General features: G+C 53.7%; 1 protein-coding gene across 3 annotated transcripts in view; it reads left to right on the top strand.

Moving 5' to 3' along the window:
• Nucleotides 1–21273, top strand: part of COL18A1 (collagen type XVIII alpha 1 chain) — a 219512-nt gene extending 198239 nt beyond the window's left edge. For all 3 annotated transcript variants that reach the window (XM_084642695.1, XM_084642694.1, XM_084642693.1), the window contains 14 exons: nt 873–926; nt 1140–1289; nt 1955–2017; nt 3231–3275; nt 7381–7521; nt 8562–8633; nt 9164–9190; nt 10176–10220; nt 17021–17083; nt 18120–18155; nt 18726–18806; nt 20120–20149; nt 20284–20310; nt 21166–21273. In XM_084642695.1, coding sequence (XP_084498821.1) covers nt 873–926; nt 1140–1289; nt 1955–2017; nt 3231–3275; nt 7381–7521; nt 8562–8633; nt 9164–9190; nt 10176–10220; nt 17021–17083; nt 18120–18155; nt 18726–18806; nt 20120–20149; nt 20284–20310; nt 21166–21258 — 927 coding nt within the window. In that variant the 3' untranslated portion in view covers nt 21259–21273. The remainder of the gene's footprint in view (nt 1–872; nt 927–1139; nt 1290–1954; nt 2018–3230; nt 3276–7380; nt 7522–8561; nt 8634–9163; nt 9191–10175; nt 10221–17020; nt 17084–18119; nt 18156–18725; nt 18807–20119; nt 20150–20283; nt 20311–21165) is intronic.
• Nucleotides 21274–22318: the final 1045 nt, after the last annotated feature.

Here is a 22318-nt window from a genome sequence, read left to right as displayed (position 1 = left end):
TTACAATAAGAGTGGAGTAAACAAAGGATCATTTACCAAACCAATTATTACCAATACCCATTCCAAAACCAATCACCAATTTATAAAAGTCTATTATATTGTCATTTATAATATTATATAAAAGTGCTTTGACTATTGTTGTCCTGTCATATCATATTATATCATATACATTATATGACAGTCAAAACGTTTCACTTTTATAATATATTACAAATGATTCTGTACTCTAGCAGAAAAGTTGTCAATAAAGTTGAAATGAAACGTTTTGATTAAATGTCATTTCAGCTTTTCCTAAATGAAATTTTTGAATTGTGTTCCATGAGAGATTTTGCAATGTCAGTTCTTCACTCGGATTTGGAACCGAAAGAAAACTGGAATTTTGGAATCGGAATCTTGGATTCTGCTACGCGCTTGGCGCTGCCGGAGAAAGCAGGCCGGGCCCCGCAGACGGAGGCTGCAGCAGGGCTCAGGGCTCAACACCTTTTCCATGGGGGATATGGCCCTTACGCAGAGGCCAGCCCAAGGTCTGGGCACCTCCTCAGCCCCGCTCAGGCCTTGCTGTGAGTGGGTTCATGCAGCCCCTGAGCCTCGTGCTGGGCGTCTGCCTGTGGGGCGTATCTGCCCTCTGTAGTCAGACTGCCCTGCTTTCTGTGGCTGGTGCGGATAAGAAACTGCTCTTCCCCACGTCCAGTCTGACTCCCTCGGCCGCTCCGGAGGTGCTTCCTGCTAGTTCAGCAGCGGGGGCCGAGGTCCAGCCCACGGAACCCTTCACTCCCCAGCACCACAGAAGCGGGCCGAGTCCCTGCTGGCAATGTGTGCCAGCTCCCCGGAGCCATGGGAGTCACGTCTGTGTCCGTGTGCTTCTCTTCCAGACGTTCATCGACATGGAAGGCTCTGGGTTTGGAGGCGATCTGGAAAGCTTCCGGGTGAGTGGTGAAGCGCAGGGAAGGGGGCTGCTCCAGCTACCTCTTGAAGGCTTCGTTTGCTTAGCCCTGGTGTTGGGTGGTATTCTACAGGCTGCCATGGTGAGTGGCACCAGACGTGGCGTGCCAAGGGACACCAGTCGGCGTCTGGAGATGGTGCCGCAGGCACGGGAGAACGTGGCCACGTGCAGCCAAACATCCTTTACTTTGTTTCAGGGCCCCCGAGGCCCACCAGGGCCCCCCGGACCTCCTGGGGTACCCGGCCTGCCAGGAGAGCCAGGAAGATTTGGGATGAACAGCACTGAGCTGCCAGGACCCCCCGGCCTGCCAGGCAGAGCTGGCGTCCCCGGAGCCAAAGGCCTACCAGTAAGTGTGGAGGGGAGCATGTGCTGGGAATGGCGATGTGTTCCAGGGCTGCTCCTGGTGCTTGCTGGCATTAAGGGCAGTGCGCCAGCATTTCCCGTGGCAGGGCCAGAGCCAGGGCCTTTCGGCCTGGCTCTGGCTGGAGGTGCTGGAGCATGGGGGGGCACGGGGCACGCCTTCTCGTCGGAATTCGGGGGGAATGGACACCTGGTGCACACGAACAGCAGCTGTACCCAGGCGCTGCCTTTAGCTTGGGTGGTCAGAGGATGTGGGGTGCAGGGCAATAGAGTGGATGGAGACACCCGAGGAAACATGTCAGCTCTAGGAGTGGGTGACAGCCGGGGCTGGGGCGTGGCTGGAGAGGAGCCCGGCGCGGGGCGATGGCCCGTCCCGGGCTGGGGTGTGGCTGGAGAAGAGCCCGGCGGGGGGCGATGGCCCGTCCCGGGCTGGGGCGTGGCTGGAGAGGAGCCCGGTGTGCAGTGACTCTCATCGAAAGCTAAAGCAACTCCCGGGCATGAGAGTCAGTGCGCAGCATGGTGGCCGTGTACCACTGAGGGCAGCTGGGCCTTTTCCTCTGACGTGTAAAGAGTTAATGCAATAAACCAGCATGAAAATGGCAGTTCTGAAATGTTTCCTCTAACTGAGATTACCTCTCTCTAACTTTGCAGGGTCCTGCGGGTCCTCCAGGAGAAAATGGGTCTGCCGGCCAGCCTGGGCTTCGAGGAGAACGGGTATGTGTCCCCTCTTCATGGGTCCTGGGCTGGAACCACAGAGTCTTTGCAGTAACTCGCTGGCTAGGGGCAGGCAAGAGCCTGGGGTAGCTCTGTCCTGCCCCAAGCCCTGCCTCGAGTCAGAACAAGCACCCTTTGCCTTGGGTACTGAAAAGTATGGGATATATCCCCACGGTGACTGGGGGCAGGCCAGGGCATGCAGTCTGTGAGCCGCCCGCAGCTATGTGGTCTTCCTCTGCGTTTGTGCAGCGCCTAACACACAGGGACCCAGGGCCGTGCCTGGCCTTCTAGGCGCTCCGATGGTACACACCATACTGCGTCATAAGAAATCCCAGCTCAGGAGCAAGCCTGGCCCGCAGCAGGGGTCGGTGGCAAAGTGCTGGAGGGAACTTGCGTGCCCCTGGTGTGCCGAGCGAATGTAACTGGCGGACGGAGGGGGCCGGACAGGAGGCATAGCAGGAAACGCAGCTACCAGGGAGTGGAAAGTAAAGCAGCCCACACCCCACTCATATGCCCCCACTTCAGCTGGCATCTGCCCAGCACGCCTGCTGCGGATGGCAGCCTGGTGGTAGCCGCTGACTCGGGCTGACATTGGTCCCCGCAGGCTGCCTTGTCCCTGCCCACAGAGCGCAGACCTGCAGCAGGGTACCCCAGCGCATGATCACGGCTGACTGGGGACTATGGACGGGGCCTCTGCTCCCAGCGTCCCCTCGTGGACAGAGCGTGGGATGTGCGGCCGCGGCGCGGAGCCGGTGCGAGGCTGCTGTGCAAGCCTGCTGCAGTCCTTCACGGCGTGCCACACCTTCGCTGTCCTGGCTGGAGTCTGTGCACTTTGTGCTCCACGCATGCTGCGCACCGGGGAGCGAGCGCCCCCAGAAATCAGGGATCAGACCTGCGTTACCTGTGGTCGCTTTCTTGGTGGGGGAAGCTGTTCCGGTCACTCTTGCGGCTGTCCTGCGTGCCCAGGATCGGATCTTGTGCAGGGCTATGGTAGCTCTGCTGGGGGAAGCCTATCCAGACTTGTAGCTAAGGCCGGGTGAGGTAATACTGTATCCCCAGCCCTGTGTCAAAAAGACTCCAAAGAAGCGTGTGAACAGGTTACACAGTCCCCCCAGCTGTCCTAGTGTGCCACTGGGCCAGACAGCTCTCCCCTCTGTCCTGGCCTGCAGCACTGTGTCTGACGATTCACTCTTCCTTCCCTTCTTGTTCCCAGGGGGACCCAGGTGACCTAGGCCTCCCCGGAGCTCCTGGACCCAAGGTACAGTAACCTCCCCTCCCCCGGAACCGTTCTCTGGCTCTGAGATTACTCTGCCCCTTGTAGTGCAGGTGACTTGGAAACCAGCACCCAGATTCCACTGGGGATCTATCTGCTCTCCTTCAATTGCAGGCTGTACCCAGCCAGGGTGGGTGGAAGGGAGAGCTCATGGCAGGGGTCACAGGCAGGCCTGGGACGTGTGGCTAAGTTTAGGAAGAGACGGGAAACGTGACCCGCGATGTGCCGCTCGCACGTCTCCTGAGTGGTGGCCGGCAGCATGGTGCTGGGGCTCTGCCATCTTGTTGCCAGCTCTGTCACTGAATCGGTTTGTGACGCTGACCAGGAAACACTCTGTGCTTCACCTTTCCCGCCTGTGAAGTGGGGACCCTGCCCCTTACAGTAAAGAGCTTTCCCATCAATGGCTGGCTGCACAGATTCCAGCGTAGCAGCAGGTGTTACATGCTGGCCAGGAGGATACAAGGATACCTCAGATCTCAGCAAGATTGTCGGAGAGCAACGCTCTTTCCCAGCCACGGATCAGCATGGGGGAGGTCTTGGTGCAGGACACTGTCCCATGTATGTCTGCAGTTTGGCTCAGGGCTTGTCACAATCCTGACTGAGCTTACAGCGTGACTCGTGGAAATACTTTTTAACTCATACGCTCAGCGCATTCAGTGCAGTCACTGGTGTGGGATAAGGCCCCGATCCTGCAAACACTCGCTTGTGTAACTTTACTCTCCTCTTATGAGCAGAATTCCATGCAGCCCTGAGGCTTCGCACGGTCAGGCCTTCCCCGTACCCGCAGGGCGTCCTTCTGACAGTCACTCTTCGGACGTCTGTGCTTTAAACTGAAACGGGACCTTAACTTTATCTAAACTTTAACAAAATTCCATATGGCAAAAGCCATTTGCTTTATGGCTTCTCTGTCAAGCTGCTACATCTCTGTCTAACTTCTTCTTCTTGATTTTTATTTTATTCTGAGAACTGCCACAGCCTAGAGCCACCAAGAAAGCCAAAGTGTAGTTTTCCTAATTGGGAAAGGCTATTCCTGCTGACTTTTTGATGGATGTCCCACGCAGAATGATCTCAATGCAATTTTAGAAAATTGGGAATTTTCAGTGCTGCAAAATTGGCCCTGGCGCTCAAGCGCGTGGAGTTTTAATAGTAGATAGGGGGCCCCGTTAGAAATAGAAATCCAGAATCAAATCCAGGGGATGATCCACATAAGAAGAGGTGTGCTGGCCAACTAGCTTACAGCAGTTGCCATTCCTGAGACAACCATTCCCACGTCGACGAGCGGTGCACAGCGATACTTGAATTGGGAGTGAATACAGTGGATCGGTACCTGCATTGAGGCCGGTTTCAGAGTAACAGCCGTGTTAGTCTGTATTCGCAAAAAGAAAAGGAGGACTTGTGGCACCTTAGAGACTAACCAATTTATTTGAGCATGAGCTTTTGTGAGCTACAGCTCACTTCATCGGATGCATACTGTGGAAAGTGTAGAAGATCCTGCAGGAGAGTGGGGTGGGGGGAGGTATTTTTTCATGCTTTGTGTGTATAAAAAGATCTTCTACACTTTCCACAATATGCATCCGATGAAGTGAGCAGTAGCTCACGAAAGCTTACGCTCAAATAAATTGGTTAGTCTCTAAGGTGCCACAAGTCCTCCTTTTCTTTTTGCATTTAGGCCATTTACCCTTGGCCAATTCAGTGGCTCCTTCAGTCTCCTGATTACCCACTGTGGGTCCCGTTCCCTGCATGTTCCCCTCTGCCCGCTGCTGGTGTTTTGTTCTGTCCTGCCTCTTTCCTCTGTCCCGCTCTCCAGAGCACACGTATAACTGATGTCATGTCTGGGCTGGGTGAGGGCAGCACGTGCCTGGAAGCACACATGCTCTTCCTGAGGGTCTGTGGGCACAAAACCACTCAAGCCCTTCTGGCTGAGCACCAGGGTGCGGAAGCTCTGGGCCGAGGCTGCAATTCCCCAACGCCCTGGAGCATCCGCTGTGTCCATTGTGACTCAGTCACAGCAGCGAGACACCGAGGCTTCCCGTTAAATGTGGGCCTGAGTGCTAGAAAGAATCGGGGTCTAGATCTTCAGTTCTCCAGGCCGTGTCCCCAGCTGTTCGGAGCAGGTGAGATGCATCGCTCTGCACAGGGTGGGTATGAGGCCTGGGCTCCACTCACGTGGACGCTGCTCTGGGGCGGTAGTGGGAGGGCCCAGCGTGAGCACGTGGGGCCAGCGCCCAACTGGTGCACATTGGCATCAAGACGTGAAGTTGACAGAGCTCCATTGATTTACACCAGCCAGGGCAGGAGCTGGCTCCTGGGTTTGAGCTCGTTGCTAGGTCCCAGGTGGAATCTGGGACTGATGTAACAGAAGATAGGAATATGAACTCCTGAGCCCATTTCCCAGCAAAGGGTCGTTTTGGAAGGCCATGGGGCTGTAAGGTCTGCTCTTCCACCAGTGCTCATAGGAAATGATTTCTTTTCTCTTATCACTCTTCTCTCTGTCTCCACTCACTCTTTTCCCATCTAATCAGAGCAACCTGCCTCCTATCCCTTCCTACCTGCTAGAACTGCTTTCTTACTACTCTACATCCCCACCTGTGGGAGAGACCAGGTTCGAGGTAAAGGCTCCGTACACGCGTGCCGACGGCATGGCTTAGACAGGCGCATGTGTCTCAGAGCTCTCGCTGTCAAAAATAAGAGAATCCTATGGAGGAAAGTCACTTAAATCCAGTTGCTCTGTGTGGTTCTGCATGTCAGGTTATCCATGGCAAATCTGTGCTCTTTGAGCTTGTGTTTGTATGTTGAGTCCAGTGCATCCAAACTCTGCCCAGCCACGTGGGGTGTGGTTGCCTCTCTTACGCCGGGGGCGAGTGATCACATGTTACCAATTACACTTTTTATGCTACAAAATTGATTGGAATTTTTTCCATGAGATCAGTGGAAGTGTCATGTGTTACTGAATATAAAGAGCTACTGGATTTAAAAGTCTGGTGGCAGCGTAGGAACCCAAAGTAGTTACAGACTGAGGCAAAGCAAGCCTGAGAAGCATCCGTCCCCTGGGTTAATTGCATGTCTGGGTTAATTGCAGGTCTCTTTCGTGTATGGTTTATAGGTACTTGTAAAGGCATTTATTCAGTGCAAGCAGGAAAGCATTTGAAATGCTGACCTTTTCTTTATTATTGTCTGAGGAGTTAATAACGTGGATAACGTAGTTCACAATTTCTGTTGAATATTGCTCCTTCCGTACAGTATTTTCATTCTGTATTGCCCAGCGTCTGCATGACCCTTAATGTTCTGATAGAGAGAGGGAAATATCATGCAAAGTCAAACTTCTTAGTGCAACGAGTGGCTCTGTCTGACCAACGAGGAAAGCATGAAGTAGGCTTGTCTAAGCCAGGGGCATGCCTCTGAGCTCCCAGGACGTACAGAATTGTACTGGGAGAGACAGTGCAGGGTCTCTGCACATGTAACTTGCAGAGGGATGCTAGCCGTTCCCTTGCTTCCTTGTACGTGTGGAGAGGTACCTTGACTCAGTTCATTGGCTTTCCAGCCGGCAGGCTTTTGAGCAGCATTTCCTAAGAAAGAATTAGGTTGGTAGTTTCATGAACGCACCCTGGGGGACGTTTTCCACACTGCAGAGAGCACTGGTCTTGCGATACGGGGGTGGGACCGGCAGTTGCTGCTCAGGAGAGGAGAATGGGTGCTGCAGGGCAGGGGAAGGGTGCCCCAGCAGAGCAGTGAGGACGCAGAACCTGCCCTCACCGTACCTGGCACTAACTACAGGGGTGAGTTTCTCACCTCCCTGAAAGGTGCGTTCACCCGGAATGTGTCTGCCTCTCTCTCATCAAATCTGCCAGTGTAGGCAGTTCTGGGACTGTCTGGGAAGTGCTGGTAACTGACATGGGTCTTGGATCGCTTGTTTTATTGGTCTGATTTGCTGCTCAGTCTTTGCTTGCGCTGTGCTTTCGGCTGGGGGGCATAGGGGGAGGGAATGCTCCCCTCCGCTCTGGGCTGTTAGATCCCATTGCTCTGGCTGCAGCCTCAGAGCTCAGGCCGTAGCCTGTCTGCGTGACAGGGTTCCTTTTGTTCCCACTTGCAGGGCAGTAAGGGCGAGATGGGGCTGGCGGGAGCCCCAGGAGAAACCGGGCTGGCAGGCCTTCCTGGACCTATGGGACCACGAGGACCACCAGGTCCCCCAGGCCCTGCTGGACCTCCTGGGCCAGGCTACGAGGTTGGATTTGTAAGTACCAGCCATGGCTGCTAAGCAGATTGAAATCCTAACACTCCATTCCTGCCATGAGTTAGTGGGCATCCTGCACGGGGAGCACGTTGCCTTGTGCTCTGGGGGCCCCACTTGAGGCGTCCTGCACGGGGAGCACGTTGCCCATGTGCCCTGGGGGGGGCCCACTTGAGGGGGTTCTGTGGGAAGAGCATTGCCCGTGCTCTCTGCGGAGGCCCCACCTGGGGCACCCCTTGGGGGCACGTTGCCCATGTGCCCTGGGGGGGGCCCACTTGAGGGGGTTCTGTGGGAAGAGCATTGCCCGTGCTCTCTGCGGAGGCCCCACCTGGGGCATCCCTTGGGGGCACGTTGCCCGTGTGCTCTGGGGGGCCCCTCCCGGGGCATCCCGTGGGGAGCACGTTGCCCGTGTGCTCTGGGGGGCCCCACTTGGCAGATCCTGTAGGGGGCACATTGTCTGTGTGCTCTGGGGGGCCAGACTCAGGGTCCCGTGGGGAGCGTGTTGTCTGCCCATTCTGGTGCCTGCATTGGATCCTCCAGTGGGACCCTAATGGAATCCCAGTTCTTGCTTGTAGGACCCCCTTTCTGGGCTGACGTGTGTGCCCAGCCCCCTCACTCTGACCTGCAACGCGCTAGCCAAGTGGCTTTGAGCTGGCAGGCCCTGCAGCAGTGTGGTGGGGCAGAACTCCGGTGTCCCTCCCGGTGTGTGAGGAGTCTTTCCCTCCCCACTGCTCCGGCGGGATACGGGGAGGGGAAGGGCCTGCCCCTGGGGGTTCTGGCTGTGCACAGTAATGGTGCCTCCTGGGCGGCTGCTGTTCTGCTGTCTGAACGTGGAGGCCTGCGTGCCGTGCCCCGGGTACCACATCCCCCCACTGCTTCGCTATGTGAAGAAAAGGCCAAGCTGACGGGCTCCCGGCTGACACTGCTCCCATTCGCTGTTTGCTTGTTGTGGTTCTGCCTGGCAAAACAGCCTGGCTTCTGTGCTTCAGCCTGGGTGGCGGAGTGAGCCGTGTTTGCATCTCACCGGGTGTTTGTTACCCTAGGGCGACATGGAAGGCTCGGGGATGCCTTTCTTTTCTACCTTTCCTGGAGAACGCGGACCTGAAGGGCTGCAGGTAAGTCCCCCTGGCCGTCAGTTAACCCTGGCTCTCCCTTCCAGAGGATTCTTCCACCCTGCCCAGGAAACGGGCATTGCACAGGACGCTAAGCAAGGAAATGACCCCCCCAAGTCCATGGACTTCATGTCTGCAGCTCGAGCCTGTAGCTGCCAACCCCCTCCCAGACCCCCAGCAGGCCGGCTTGCCAGGCAGCGCCTGCCCGGACCCCCGGCAGGCCCGCTCGCCTGGCAGCGCCTGCCCGGACCCGTGGCAGGCCAGCTTGTGAGGTAGGGAGTGTTGAGCCAGCAGGGGCAGGTGTTTGCAGAGCGCGGGAACGGGGATGCTGGGAAAAGCCATCTCCTGCTGGTGCTGGCTGGGAGTGAGCGACAGCGCCCCCAGGGGCAGCGTGTGATCCTGGGGGCTCCGCTGGTGTCCTCCTGTAGCGAAATTATTAACAAACACCAAAGTTCCCAGCGGTTCAGGGGCTTCTGAGGGGACACGCGCTCATTCGCCTGATACCGTGTTGTATTTATTCACTGTTCATACAGGGGCCACCAGGAATCCCCGGACTCAAGGTCAGGAGCCATTGGGAATCTGTTTGTACCCGTCTGCCCTAGCAGACTTGGGCTGTTCAGCCCCAGCCAAGCAGTGCAGTGACACGTGTCCTCTGATGGAAGGGCCAGTCCCTGGGGCTGGTCTAGCTCCCGTCCCTGGGGAGCGCTCTTCTCGGGGGAGTCCCCCTCCTGCGCAGAGTGGGGAATTTTCCCCAGCCCTCCTACGTTCTCCACTCTGGCGTGTGTTACAGACGACCCTGCCCCCTTCTCTAATAGGCATTGACCAGATCACGTGGGAACGCAGAAGTCAGCGGAGAGCCCAGCAGGAGTTAGGATATTATGCCGTTGTCTCAAAAAATCTGAGCAGTAGCCTTTCAGCATGGTCGATCTGACCAGCACATGTCCAGTCCGTTCTGAGCGCTGACCGATTCATAGTACATATTACACAGGGTATCGCTGTGCTGCCCCACAACCAGTCTGCAATGGAGACGCATGGGGAGGAATCCTGGCCCTGCTGAATCAAAGGGAGTTTTGCCATTGAATTCCCTGGAGCCAGGATGTCCCCCCAGGACTTTTCCGTGATATTCATTAATCCTTTGCCTCCAAGCAGAATTGTTTATGCTGAGACGGCACCTCTTCCAGCGAGGAGCTGTTTTTGTGCAGGGACAAACTCCACCCCGTCCCCAGAAGTGCTCTGAAAGCCTGGGCAGAGGTTCCCAGAGGCACAAAGGGCAGGTAGGGGCCTGGCTCCTGCTGAGCCATTGGAAATTAGCCATCTGACTGCCCTTTGTGCCTTGAGAAATCATTGCCTCGGAAGGAAGGATAGTGTTGGTGAGCCATAGCATGGATAAAGGGAGCTTGGCTGTCAGCCCCTTGGCCCCCTCACATGCCTGATCCATGGGGTGGTCTGTGCAACCTCTGAAACGTGCATTTCCAGCACACGTTTCCCATGCTACATGCAGGAGAGCTCCTCCTCCTTACTGATTGACTGTTCTTTACCTTCCAGGGGGACACTGGCAGCCCTGGGCTGCCTGGCTTGCCAGGACAAAAGGTAGGATCACTTCATAGAGCTGCAGAAAATCTTGCACCCTGTCTTATGAGTTCTAGCTGGAGGGATGGTGGCTCCACTCCTGCCCCGCCCAGTCCATGAGGAGACCAGGAGCCAATGCAAGCGTTGGGCAGTACCGTGTTTTAGTGTCCAGACCGTGGGGGTGGGGATGGTTTTTTTGTGTGGATTCTGAATGTCAAGACCCTGAGTTCAGAGAACGTGCCTGCTGACCCCTTGTCACTGTTGGGCATTTTGAAAAGTGAGCCCTTGATAGCATGCCCCTCCTGACTGACAAGCCAGGTGACACATGAAACCACTTCTGTTGGATTTCAGTGATTTGTAATGAAAACTTCAGAGGAATACCTTGCTATGGAGCAGGGTTAGCGCTGAGGTACATATGTGATGTCTGCATTAGCAGCATACCTTGCTGGTACGCCTCTCGCCCTCCCCCGCCCCGAACTGAGACGTGATGGTGTACGTAAACGTAGAGAGAGGAGACAGGCTGCTGCGTCTGGAAACGGTGACACTGATGCTGCCTTACTTTCTGGCAGCTGGGCGTGCCCGCTCTGCCCGGAGCTGGGCGTGCTGCAGAGCGCTGCGATTCTGCTGTTCGGGAGCACCCGCGTTGGCCCCTGCTGATCCATAGATCTCAGTGTTACTCGAGGCCACAGGCTCAGTTTGGTGGCGAAGGTGCTCGGCCAGGTTTATTGTTAGCAAAGCATGGTCCTAGCGCCCTGTCCAATGGGTCACAGGGACACTAACACATGTCTGCCCGAGACTATCTCTTGAGAATGCGGGATGTTCTTGTACCGTGCTCTCTGGTCAGGAAGGTGCATGCTTGGCGAGCTAATACCTGGTGTGTTACTGTTCTGCTTAGACCAGACTTTCTTTGGTTCATATTGTTAACCATGCCTAGGGCTTCAGCAAGGCCTAACACGGAAAGGGTTATAGGACCTGCGACCCATGGAATCCGTGCCAGATAGCGTCTTAGAGCGGTTCACAAAGGATGAGGATGTCTTGCACCATGTTCCAGGAATAGGATACATACATTGAAACCACCTTCACAAGGTATAGCTGTAGCCATGGTGACACAGAATCACTGGACTGGAAGGGCCCGTGAGAGGTCGTCTAGTCCAGTCCCCTGGACTCGTGGCAGGACTAAGCGTTATCTAGACCATCCCTGACAGGTGTTTGTCTAACCTGCTCTTATCAATCTCCAATGATGGAGATTCCACAACCTCCCTAGGCAATTTATTCCAGTGTTTAACCACCATGACAATTAGGAAGTTTTCCTATTGGCCAGCCTAAACCGCCCTTGCTGCAATTTAAGCCCATTGCTTCTTGTCCTATCCTCAGAGGTTAAGAAGAACAATTCTTCTCCCTCCTCCTTGTAACAACCTTGTATGTACTTGAAAATGTTATCATGTCCCCACTCAGTCTTCTCTTTTTCCAGACGAAACAAACCCCATTTTTTCAATCTTCCCTCATGGGTCATGTTTTCTAGACCTTTAATCATTTTTGTTGCTCTTCTCTGGACTTTCTCCAGTTTGTCCACATCTTTCCTGAAATGTGGCGCCCAGAACTGGACACTCCAGTCCAATACTCCAGTTGAGGCCTAATCAGCACGGAGTAGAACCGAAGAATTACTTCTCATGTCTTGCTTACAACAATCCTGCTAATACATCCTAGAATGATGTTCACTTTTTCTGCAACAGTTGTTACACTGTTAACTCATATTTAAGTTGTGGTCCACTATCACCCCCAGATCCCTTTCCGCGGGTACTCCTTCCTTTTTGTATGTGTGCAACTGATTGTTCCTTCTTAAATGGAGTACTTTGCATTTGTCCTTACTAAATTTCATCCTATTTACTTCAGGCCATTTCTCCAGTTTGTCCAGATCATTTTGAATTGTAATCTTATCCTCCAAAGCACTTGCAACCCCTCCCAGCTTAGTATCATCCGCAAACTTTATATGTGTACTCTCTATGCCATTATCTAAATCATTGATGAAGATATTAAATTGATCCATGTGGGAGCCCACTCATTATGCCCTTCCAGGATGACTGTGACCCACTGATAACTACTCTCTGGGAACGGTTTTCCAGCCAGTTATGCACCCACCTTATAGTAGCTCCATCCAGGTTGCATTTCCCTAGTTTGTTTATGAGAAGGTCATGCCAGACAGTATCAAAAGCTTTACTAAAGTCAAGATATACCACGTCTACAGCTTCCTCCCCCATCCACAAGGCTTGTTAGCCCGTCAAAGAAAGCTGTCAGGTTAGTTTGACACAATTTGTTCTTGACAAATTCATGCTGACTGTTACTTATCACCTTATTATCTTCTAGATGTTTGCAAATTGATTGATTAATTATTTGTTCCATTATCTTTCTGGATACAGAAATTAAGCTGACCGGTCTGTAATTCCCTGGGTTGTCCTTATTTCCATTTTTATAGATGGGCACTAGATTTGCGCTTTTCCAGTCTTCTGGAATCTCTCCCATCTTCCATGACTTTTTTCAAAGATAATCGCTAATGGCTCCGATATCTCCTCAGTGAGCTCCTTGAGTATTCTAGGATGTATTTCATCAGGCCCTGTTGTCTTGAAGACAACTAATTTATCTAAGTAATTTTTAACTTGTTCTTTTCCTATTTTAGCCTCTAGCCTACCTCATTTTCACTATGTTAGATGTCCAGTCACCACCATCCTTCTTGTGAAAACCGAAACAAAGAAGTCATTAAGCACCTTTGCCATTTCCACATTTTCTGTTCTTATTTCCCCTGCGCATGCCCCCCTACCCCCCGGCAATTGAGTAACGGGCCTACCCTGTCTTTGGTCTTCCTCTTGCTTCTAATGTATTTGTAGAATGTTTTCTTGTTACCCTTTGTGTCTCTAGCTAGTTTGATCTCATTTTGTGCCTTGGCCTTTCTAATTTTGTTCCTACATACTTGTGTTGTTCGTTTATATTCATCCTTTATAATTTGACCTAATTTCCACTTTTTGTAGGATTCTTTTTTGATTTTTAGATTATTGAAGATCTCCTGGTAAAGCCAGGGTGGTCTCTTGCCATACAGCCTACCTTTCCTACGCAGTAGGCTAGTTTGCTCTTGTTCCCTAGTAAAGTCTCTTTGAGAAACTGCCAACTGTCTTCAATTGTTTTTCCCCTTAGACTTACTTCCCATGGGATCTTACCTACCAACTCCCTGAGTTTGCTAAAGTCTGCCTTCTTGAAATCCACTGTCTTTATTTTGCTGTTCTCCTTCCTACCATTCCTTAGAATCATGAATTCTATCATTTCACCCAAGCTGCCTTCCACTTTCAAATTCTCAACCAGTTCCTCCCTATTTGTCAAAATCAAATCTAGAACAGCCTCTCCCCTTGTAGCTTTCTCCACCTTCTGAAATAAAAAAATGGTCTCCTATACATTCCAAGAACTTGTTGGATAATCTGGGCCCTGCTGTGTTATTTTCCCAACAGATGTCTAAGTACCTGAAGTCCCTCATCACCACCAAGTCTTGGGCTTTGGCTGATTGTGTTAGTTGTTTAAAAAAAGCCTCACCCACCTCTTTTTCCTGTATAACACCAGGTAACTGACTGCAGATGGGAGCTGGTGCTCGGGTAGGCTGCAGTCTCTCTGAGGGGAGAGAGTTGGAGGCTGGCAAACCCAGAGAGCGGGGAAGCCAGATAGGTAGGAAGAAGCCCAGAGAAACAGCAGCAAGGCATAGGACTGTACCCGGACTATGGCTGCTTGTTACAGGGTTCCTGGACTAGAACCCAGTGTAGAGGGTGGGCCTGGGTTCCCCAACCAGTCACTGGGGAGTGGCTAGGATATGGGAGACACCAGCCAGACAGTGGGTCTGAAAAGACTTTGAATTCCCCGGCAGGGGAGGACCTTAGTGACTTGGCCAGAGGCCAAGCCACGAAGAGAAGACTGCTGATCCTGGAGTGAGCAGGGCCACGGAGTGAGACAAGGTGGGGGAAGACACCACTGGAGGGAGAGCGCAAGACTGGCGGAGCTAATTCCCAGGACAGCCAGCAGGAGACGCCACAAACAATGAGTGAACGCATGCTTACACGTGCTGTTCACCAAATGCCAGAATTTGAACGTAGCTGGCCCAGGTGGTTGTATGGCACAATGTCAAGGGTAGTGGAGACACTGGCAGTGACCAAAAAAAGCATGTATGGGTTGGTATTGGACACTAGCCTTATCTATTCAAAAGTGATAGGCCTACAAGCAAGTTCATGAGAGGTTGACATCAAGAATATTTTATCACAGGAGTTGCTCCTCTACCAAGCCTCAGGAAGCAGCTGCAGACTGAGGTGTCAACTAGACATACTTCACAAGAAATCACCTGCTCGGTCACTGGCTGTTCTGCAGTTCTTTGGATAGTTCACTGGCCAGCAGGTGGTATCATCAAGGACTTTATGACCAGTTTCAAAGTCCGCCTTGAGCACAAGCTAGCGGCAGGTAATGTGTGTCTTGTCTTTGGCAGGTTCCAAGAATTCAGCACAGAGAGGGTCGTAAGATCTAGCAGAGCTACAGAAACAAACGGAAGTGCATCTGTTGAATATAAGCACACAGCTACCTCCTGCAACAAGGTGGTACGCACCTCTTGTGAGCACCCCCTGCCTGGGTGTGCATCTGCACCTCCCTCAGTCTGTGGTGACCTCTGTTGCTGGTTTCTCAGGCGGTTTCAGTGACTCAGCCCTCCAGCCAAGTCTCTCACACAGTCTGTGGCCTTTCAACAAAACAAAACCCCTTTAATTAATCACTGTGCTGCTAGGTTCCCTGGCCCACTCCCCCACTCCAGCACCTTCACAAATGCTTCACCCTTACTGTAGGGCCAAAGTCCTTTTCTCAGTCCCAGCAGCCAGTGAGGACCTCTCTCTTACTCCCCTAGTCCCTGCCAACATCTGATCTGTCTGTGGTGCTGCTCCTTTAGCCAGCCTGGAACACAGGTCTCACTCCTCCAACTCCAGGCAGCAACTGTCTGACTCTCACTCTACAGTGCCTTCTAAATGGGTCTGCAACCCTCTGATTTGCTGCTCCCTGCACAGTCTCTCTAGGCCGCTTGGAGGGCTTCTTTGCTGCTCTTTTTCTATGGCGGGTGTGATAGAACCCTGTGGCTTATGCTCAAATAAATTTGTTAGTGTCTAAGGTGCCACAAGTTCTCCTTTTCTTTCAGCACACTCTGTCACACCTCCACAGAAAATTGTCTTGATGGTTACTGAAAATAAGACGCAGTTGATTGATAAGATTTGTATAGAACTCATTCAAGACAAGAAGTTTAACGACTCATACTAAAGCACAAGCTAATCGTCACAGGCAGAGATGGCAGCCCGATTGAAATAAACCAGGGAGGTGTGGTGATCAACCGAGAAGATATGGCCATCTCTTATGAGGAGGCCGACAGCATCCTTGTACAACAAATGGTGATGGTCACGAAAGAGGAACTGGTGGGAATATCCGTGTTATCAGACGACACTGACGTATTTGTCTCGCTCTTGCACCGTTACTGCAAACAGGGTGCAATATCTTTAGTGAGCATGGAACCCCCTCAATCCAAGGGAGAGCTGGACTAGACATCCATGCTACTGCTAATTAGGAACAGGCTCACCTTGTACCAGGGCTGTTAGCTCCCCATGCACTCAGGCTGTGATACAGTAGCTAACTAGTATGGCCTTGGCAAAGGCACTGTGTTGAAGATTCTGTGTGCTAGATGCTCCCTCTCTCTGCGGGGTGACATCAGTGCAGCAGAGCCTGGTGTCATCGAACAGGCAACCAAATTCATGGCTGCCTGCTGCAGGCACTCAAATTGTGCCACCACGTCGGACACAGGGCAGAAATCGGGCAGCAAGAATTGGCAAAGGTACCACCAGAGCTCAGCTCCTTACCCTCAGTAACCGAAGCATGTAAAGAAAATGGAAAATGAGCACCTCTCCATGCGTGTGTGGGTAAAAGTGTTTGGAATCCATTAGGGATGGATCCGCCCTGACAAGTCTCTCCTTCCAAAAACCGTAGCAGACAGTGCCATGCTTGCTCTCCGGATATTTTGAAGTTAAACAAGCGCTCTTGTGAGAGTGATGCACTTTGTAAATCTATGAGATGCGTATGCAACCGCGCCAAACTGCCATGGAGCAAGTTCTGTGCAAGGCAGGGAGGTCTGGTGTGTAGCAATGACCTGACAAAATCAGCTTTAGCTTTGGGAGATGACAAGCAATGACATCGTGGGGCACTCAGCTGTGGTCTGAATGAGGGAGATCACTAATCATTTAGAATGATTCCAATGTTAAGAATTTGTTTCAAAATATTCTTCTTTTTGAATATATTTATAATGCGCTGAATATTTTTCACATTAAAAGAGTGGTCGGTATATCTAATGAAAATCAAGGGCTGCCCCGACTCCCCTCCTCCTGTACGCCTGTGATTCAAATACATAGGTACTGATGGCTGTAGCAAGTGTTAAATACATGCATTTTGTAGATTAGAACTTAATTTTGTATGCAGCAGATCACACGCACTCTTACTGGTTCTGGGTGGACGGGGTGGTGAGATGGAATGACAGGTGGATATTTCAAAATGCTCAACAGTGTCATCACGCAGATTTGTAAAGTGTGTGGTTTTGTGACACCAAATCCACCCAAAACCCTTGTGTGGTCGCTTAGGGGGTCTGCCTAGAGCTGGGTGGGGCCCTGTGGCAGCCAGACTCTGGACTGTTGGAATGCGAGTCACACCCCCAAAGACCAAGGCTCTCAGTGCCAAAAGCAAAGTCTCAATGTGCTATGGTTGTCTGTGTGTTCCAGGGGGACCACGGGGCTCCAGGTGTGGATGGGCGCCCAGGGCTGGAAGGTTTCCCAGGACCTCAGGTGAGTGTTGGGATTCCAGCTCCCTGACCCACCCTAACTGCTCTTTGTGGACTCTGGAGTCTCTGTTATTCTCAGAGCCCCTGCCCAGGTGTTTGCAGTGGGGCGATTTCAGCACGCGCTGGTTGCGGATGCAGGGCCTGGATTGTTCTCACTGCTATGTACCGTTCAAGTGACACATACCGATGTTCTGCTCCCCAGCGGCAAATGTCAGGTGTCCCTTGCCCTGTCACTGAAGTCCTCGCTGCAGACCGATGAAATGCATCTGAGTCGCTCTCTGTCGGCTGAGCAGACCTGCCTGGGCTGTTCACAGCCCGTCACTGGCCATCGCTTCCCACCCCTGCCCGGTTCCCATCTCTTCCACGCGCTGTCCCTGCCCACACCCCCAGCACTCCAGAAGGTCCCATTCTGCTCTGTGTTTGGCCAGGTTTCCGATTCCTTTTGGTGCCCTGCCCTGCCCCAGGTGCAGAGACTGCACTGGTGTATAAACTCCATTAGCAGATAGATCCTGGGGCGCATCTGCTGTTCTCCTGGGGACAGGACGGGCCATGCCAAGAGGCATGGGCGTTCTCATCAGCAGAGCTGCAACTCCCGCTAGCCCCAAGGAGGACTGTTTCACCCCATTTGGTTACCTCGTTGGGCTCAGCTCCTCCGTTCCCGGCTCATTCGTGCGGCTCGCCTGTGTGATGGCGCCGTTCCCGCCAGGGCTGTCCCTCGCCGCACGGTCGCTAATGGGGACAGCCTGGTAGCCACAGGAGACGTCCCGGGACATTTGAGCCTGTTCTGTCTCTTTGCTCTCTCTGGACCAGCTCCCCTGCTGTTCCCGTGACGGCGGAGGCAGGACTAGTTTGTTTCTAAAGTGAGCGCTAGACCCTCGTAGGTACCAGAGCCTGACCCTTCTGCCAGGCTGGCACTTTGCCACTTGATGCCTGGAGTGTGGATTCAGAGGCCACCCTAGCAATGTGAAGATTGTGTGTTGTGTTGTGTCTCTCTCCTGGGCCCGGAGGTGAGCAGCTCTCACCCCCGCTTCTCGTTGCAGGGACCCAAAGGTGACAAGGGCATCCAGGGGGCTAAGGTGAGTACTGTGCTGGGTGCTGGGGCACGCTGCTGTTCTCTGGGGAGCACACGGCGCGATCTCCCCCAGCCCCTTGAGCTCTGCTCTGGTTCGGGGGTGGCGTCTGTGTGCGTATTTTGGTCCCTTGTTGATTCTGAACAGTGTCTCATCCCTGCTTGGCTGGCTCCCTTCCCTCCATGCCGGCCCACCCAGCTTCTGGCCCACCAGCCTCTGGGCTGCTCTGATCGCGAAGCTCTGTCTCCACCCCCAGCTGCTCAGGGCGGCGGGGGGAGGCTAGGATTGGGAACCCAGCCTCATCGGGCTGGAAGGGGTGCAGTTTGGGATCGGGGGCCTGGCGAGGTGGGGGGCGCCGTCTGGGTTCATGGGCCTAGCACCATGGGGGCCAGGTGGGGGAGGCACAGTCTGGGCTCGGGGGCCCAGTGAGGCGTGTGGTCTGGGCTCGGGGGCCTGCGCCAACGGTTGTAAGGGGGGGCAGGCTTGGGGGGAGGGCCCTGCAGTTGCGAGAGGGGGCCGTGTGGGCTGAGGTTGGGTGCAGTAGGAAGGAAGCCTGCACTGAATTGTCTTTCTCAGGGTGAACGAGGCCAAGATGGAGTGGGCTCCCCAGGCCCCCCTGGACCCCCGGGGCAGGTCATCTATGCGTCGGGTGAAGAGGTAAGGACGCGTCTCCCCTGCGGCCTGCACCTCTGTCTCTGGGTCCCCTCTGCCCAGGCTGTTCCCTCTCTGCCCACTCTCTGGCAGCAGTCACAACCGGCCGCTGTGTGCCAGTTCCCTCAGGCTTAGCACCCGGCTGAGCGGCACCTTGTGCCTGCCGGGCACTGGTGAGTTACTATGGGCTGGTGCTGACCCCCAGCTGGGGCCCTAGCATCCCACGGCTCATGCAGCTTGGAGCCGGGCTGCGTTTGAGCACACGTCAGCAGGTGTGTCACTGTTGGCGGGACTGCTCCGGGCTGTGGAGCTGCTCCCTGGGGAGAGGCACCTGTTTAACTCGGAGTAAAAGCCCCGAAACTGAGAGCGCTCCCACACGCTGATACCCCTGTGAGTTCAGAGAGGCAACGCGTGGGCCAGCCCTGCAAGTGGCAATGCCCTGCTGCACCTCGTGCCTGGGCAGGGCTCCAGGCAGGGGCCGGTTGCTGCCTGTCCTCCTCCAGTTGCAGGATCGAGACCCGTGCGAGTGGAGGCCGTTGCCGTTTTGCATACTCAGCTGTGTGAACGTTAGCACTGTTCAGAGGGCCAGGTGGGAGGGCAGGGAGCTCCAGCAGGGGCTGGCAGAGGAAAGAAGAGAGGGGAGGGTTTAGGCAAAGGGAAGTCAGAGCTGGCTGGCGCTGAAACGCAGACAAATGGGAGCTAGACCAGGCCAGTGCTATAACTAAAAGTACACCGCAGGAAATCCAGCCCAGCCCAGCGCCACCCATGTGCAGCCTGAGCACGACGACAGGACGCGCGTGTGAGTGATTAAAGACGTGGGCTAGAACAAACTGATGGGACGGTTAAACAGAAGCTAAACTGAGTAAATGGGCAGAGGTCTGTCTTAGGCTATGTTCCTAACGGCTCAGACAGCTTGCTTGGTTATCTCTAACTGTTTTAAATGGTGAGATCTTCAGCACAGGGCCTGTGGCTCCAGGCCCTGACACAATGGCTGCGTGCAGCAGAGAGGATAAAAGCATGTCAGTGGGAGAGGGAATAAGTGGCACTAAGTGGAAAGGACCAAACCCATAGAACCCATCGGCATGGCCTTCCGAGTTCAGCGGGGGCATTTCACGCTGGGAGAGGGCACATCGCCCTTAGCAAGCAGAGCAGTGGACCTGAGCCAAAGCCGGCTGAAGTTAATGCAAAGTCTCCTATTGACCCCAGGGGGCTTTGGGTCAGCCCCTCCCTTGGCGGAAAGTCAGTTCTGGGCATCGCTGAGGTAGACAGGAGGAAGATAGCGGGGGTCCGTGGTCTAATATGTATCTTTTCCTTTTCAGAAAGCATTAGCTGGTTTACCAGGCCCTGAGGTACGTAGTCCTGAGCATCCCCCTGCCATTTGCCCCGCCAGCAGCCCCAGCAGTCCCCTTTGTGCACCAACGGTTTTACACTTCTCCCAGTGTCTGAGGAGAGAGAGTTTACAGGTGTCTGTTTCTTTCCTCAGGGCAGACAAGGCCAAGCTGGCTTCCCGGTGAGTAGCTTTATGTTTTTACTGACGGAGCCCTGAGAATGGGAAAGTTACCTGGGCCCCATGCTGAGGAGCCCATGTCCCCGGTGGGAGCCCGAACCATCCCCCCAGATCCAGACACCCACCAATCCGGGGTGTTCACAGCCTGGACCTGGAGCTAAATGTTGAGTTTCTCTCTGAGCCAGATCCCCAGCTGATGTAAATCCCCCGTGTAGCCCCACTGGAGTCAAAGCTGGCATACACTAGCTGGCCTCTTCCCTGTTCCTAACATGGCACCCACGAGACACCGACTCTGTCAGATGGTGGGTCGGGGCGTTTGTGGAGGCCTGCTTGTGACTGGGCCAGAGCTGAGGTTCATTTCGATTCTCGTCACTTTCAAGAGCTTTAAGGGTTTACACGGCTGAGTAACGTTGTCTGTGGAGACGCGCTCGCGACACAGGCTGTGCGAGACATGCTGGGGCCACACGGTACATTTGCCTGCAGTAATACATTGCAGGCGTTTGTTTGGGTGTTTTTGGCCAAATACATTAAGTGCAAACTCCTGCCTGCCAAAGCAACCAGGCTGCTTGCGAAGCAAGCTGCGAACATCTTCTGTGGGCCTGAGCTTTCTAACCCCTGGGAAGGCGTCTCCCTGCCTGCCCCACCTTGGAAGAAGTCATAGGTGCTGGAACTAGGGGTAATGGCTTGAAGTGGACTCCATCATATCCAGGGTTTACAGTTTGGTTCAATGGCTCTCAGCACCCCCACTGTACAGATTGTTCCAGCCCCCCTGGGGGAAGCCCACAGTACTGGAAGTAAAGGAGTGTCCTGCATCACTACACTGTCTTCATGGCTGTTCCTCCCTGCTTCCGTTTGCAGGGCCCAGTGGGATCTAAAGGAGACTCAGGAGAGCCAGGTTTCCCAGGCTCTCCAGGACCAAAGGTAGGCTGGCCTGCTTGTCTCTGTCCCTAGTGCTCACTGGGTGATTTTGATTTGTGGCAATGTGATGTTCCTTGTGTCTACAAGTTCCTGCTCTCTGACTCCCAGCCCCACCGATGGGTACTCGCCGGCTCCCAGTTCATAGTGGAAGGGACCAGACACAATCCTGTCACAGCACTGGCCTTGGACTCCTTGGGGCATGGAAATTCATATTGGGTCAGGTACCTGAGCTACCATGCTGGCGGCCGTCACTCTGTGAGGCGTCACCAGATCCCAGGAGAGTAATAGGAGAGCAGCTGTGCTCTTTCCAGCAGCAGGGTCCCAGTGAACCCAGCGGAATGACAGAAATGCCGGGTGTAAAATCACCTACTGGCTTATCCCATCCCTCCATCCCCACTGCTGCTGCAGGACTGCTCCCTGCTGCCTTTCGTTGAGTCTTGTTCTGAATGTCTCCAGTCATGGGGTTTCCATGATGCCGCGAGGAGCCCCAGCTTGGCTCAGGGAGCTCTTGCTGTGCTAGAGCTCTTGCATCTGTCCCCTGATGCTCACAATGGAGCTGAGCAAACTGAGCTGTGCGGTGCTGGGATGCAGAGACGGGAATCTTGCGTAGGAGGAGAGAGGTTATTTTACCCCTGTATTTACCCCTGCCACCGCTGCTTCCATCCTGTGTCCAGGTCTGGTGCCCACAGTTCAGGAAGGATGATGATGAATTGGAGAGGGGTCAGAGAAGAGCCACGAGAATGATTAAAAGATTAGTGATAGACTCACAGAGCTCAACCTCTTTAATTTAGAGAAGGTTAAGGGGTGACTTGATTACCTGGGTGACAAAACATGGGGAACAAATATTTAATAATCTAGCCAAGAAAGGTCTAACAGGATCCAATGGCTGGAAGTTGAGGCTAGACAAATTGAAACGGGAAATGAGGTGTACATTTTTAACCATTAGGACAATGAACCATTGGAACAGCTTACCAACGGTCATGGATTCTCCATCACTGACACTTCTTAAATCCAGATGGGATGTTTGTCTATAAACTCTGCTCTAGGGATTATTGTGGCGCAGGTCTCTGGCCTGTGCTGTGCAGGAGCTCAG

This window comes from Lepidochelys olivacea, assembly GCF_965140295.1.
Source record: "Lepidochelys olivacea isolate rLepOli2 genome assembly, chromosome: 11".
NCBI classification, from domain to species: Eukaryota; Metazoa; Chordata; order Testudines; family Cheloniidae; genus Lepidochelys; species Lepidochelys olivacea.
Note: the sequence above shows the minus strand (reverse complement) of the source record. Positions and strands in the feature narration are given on the sequence as shown.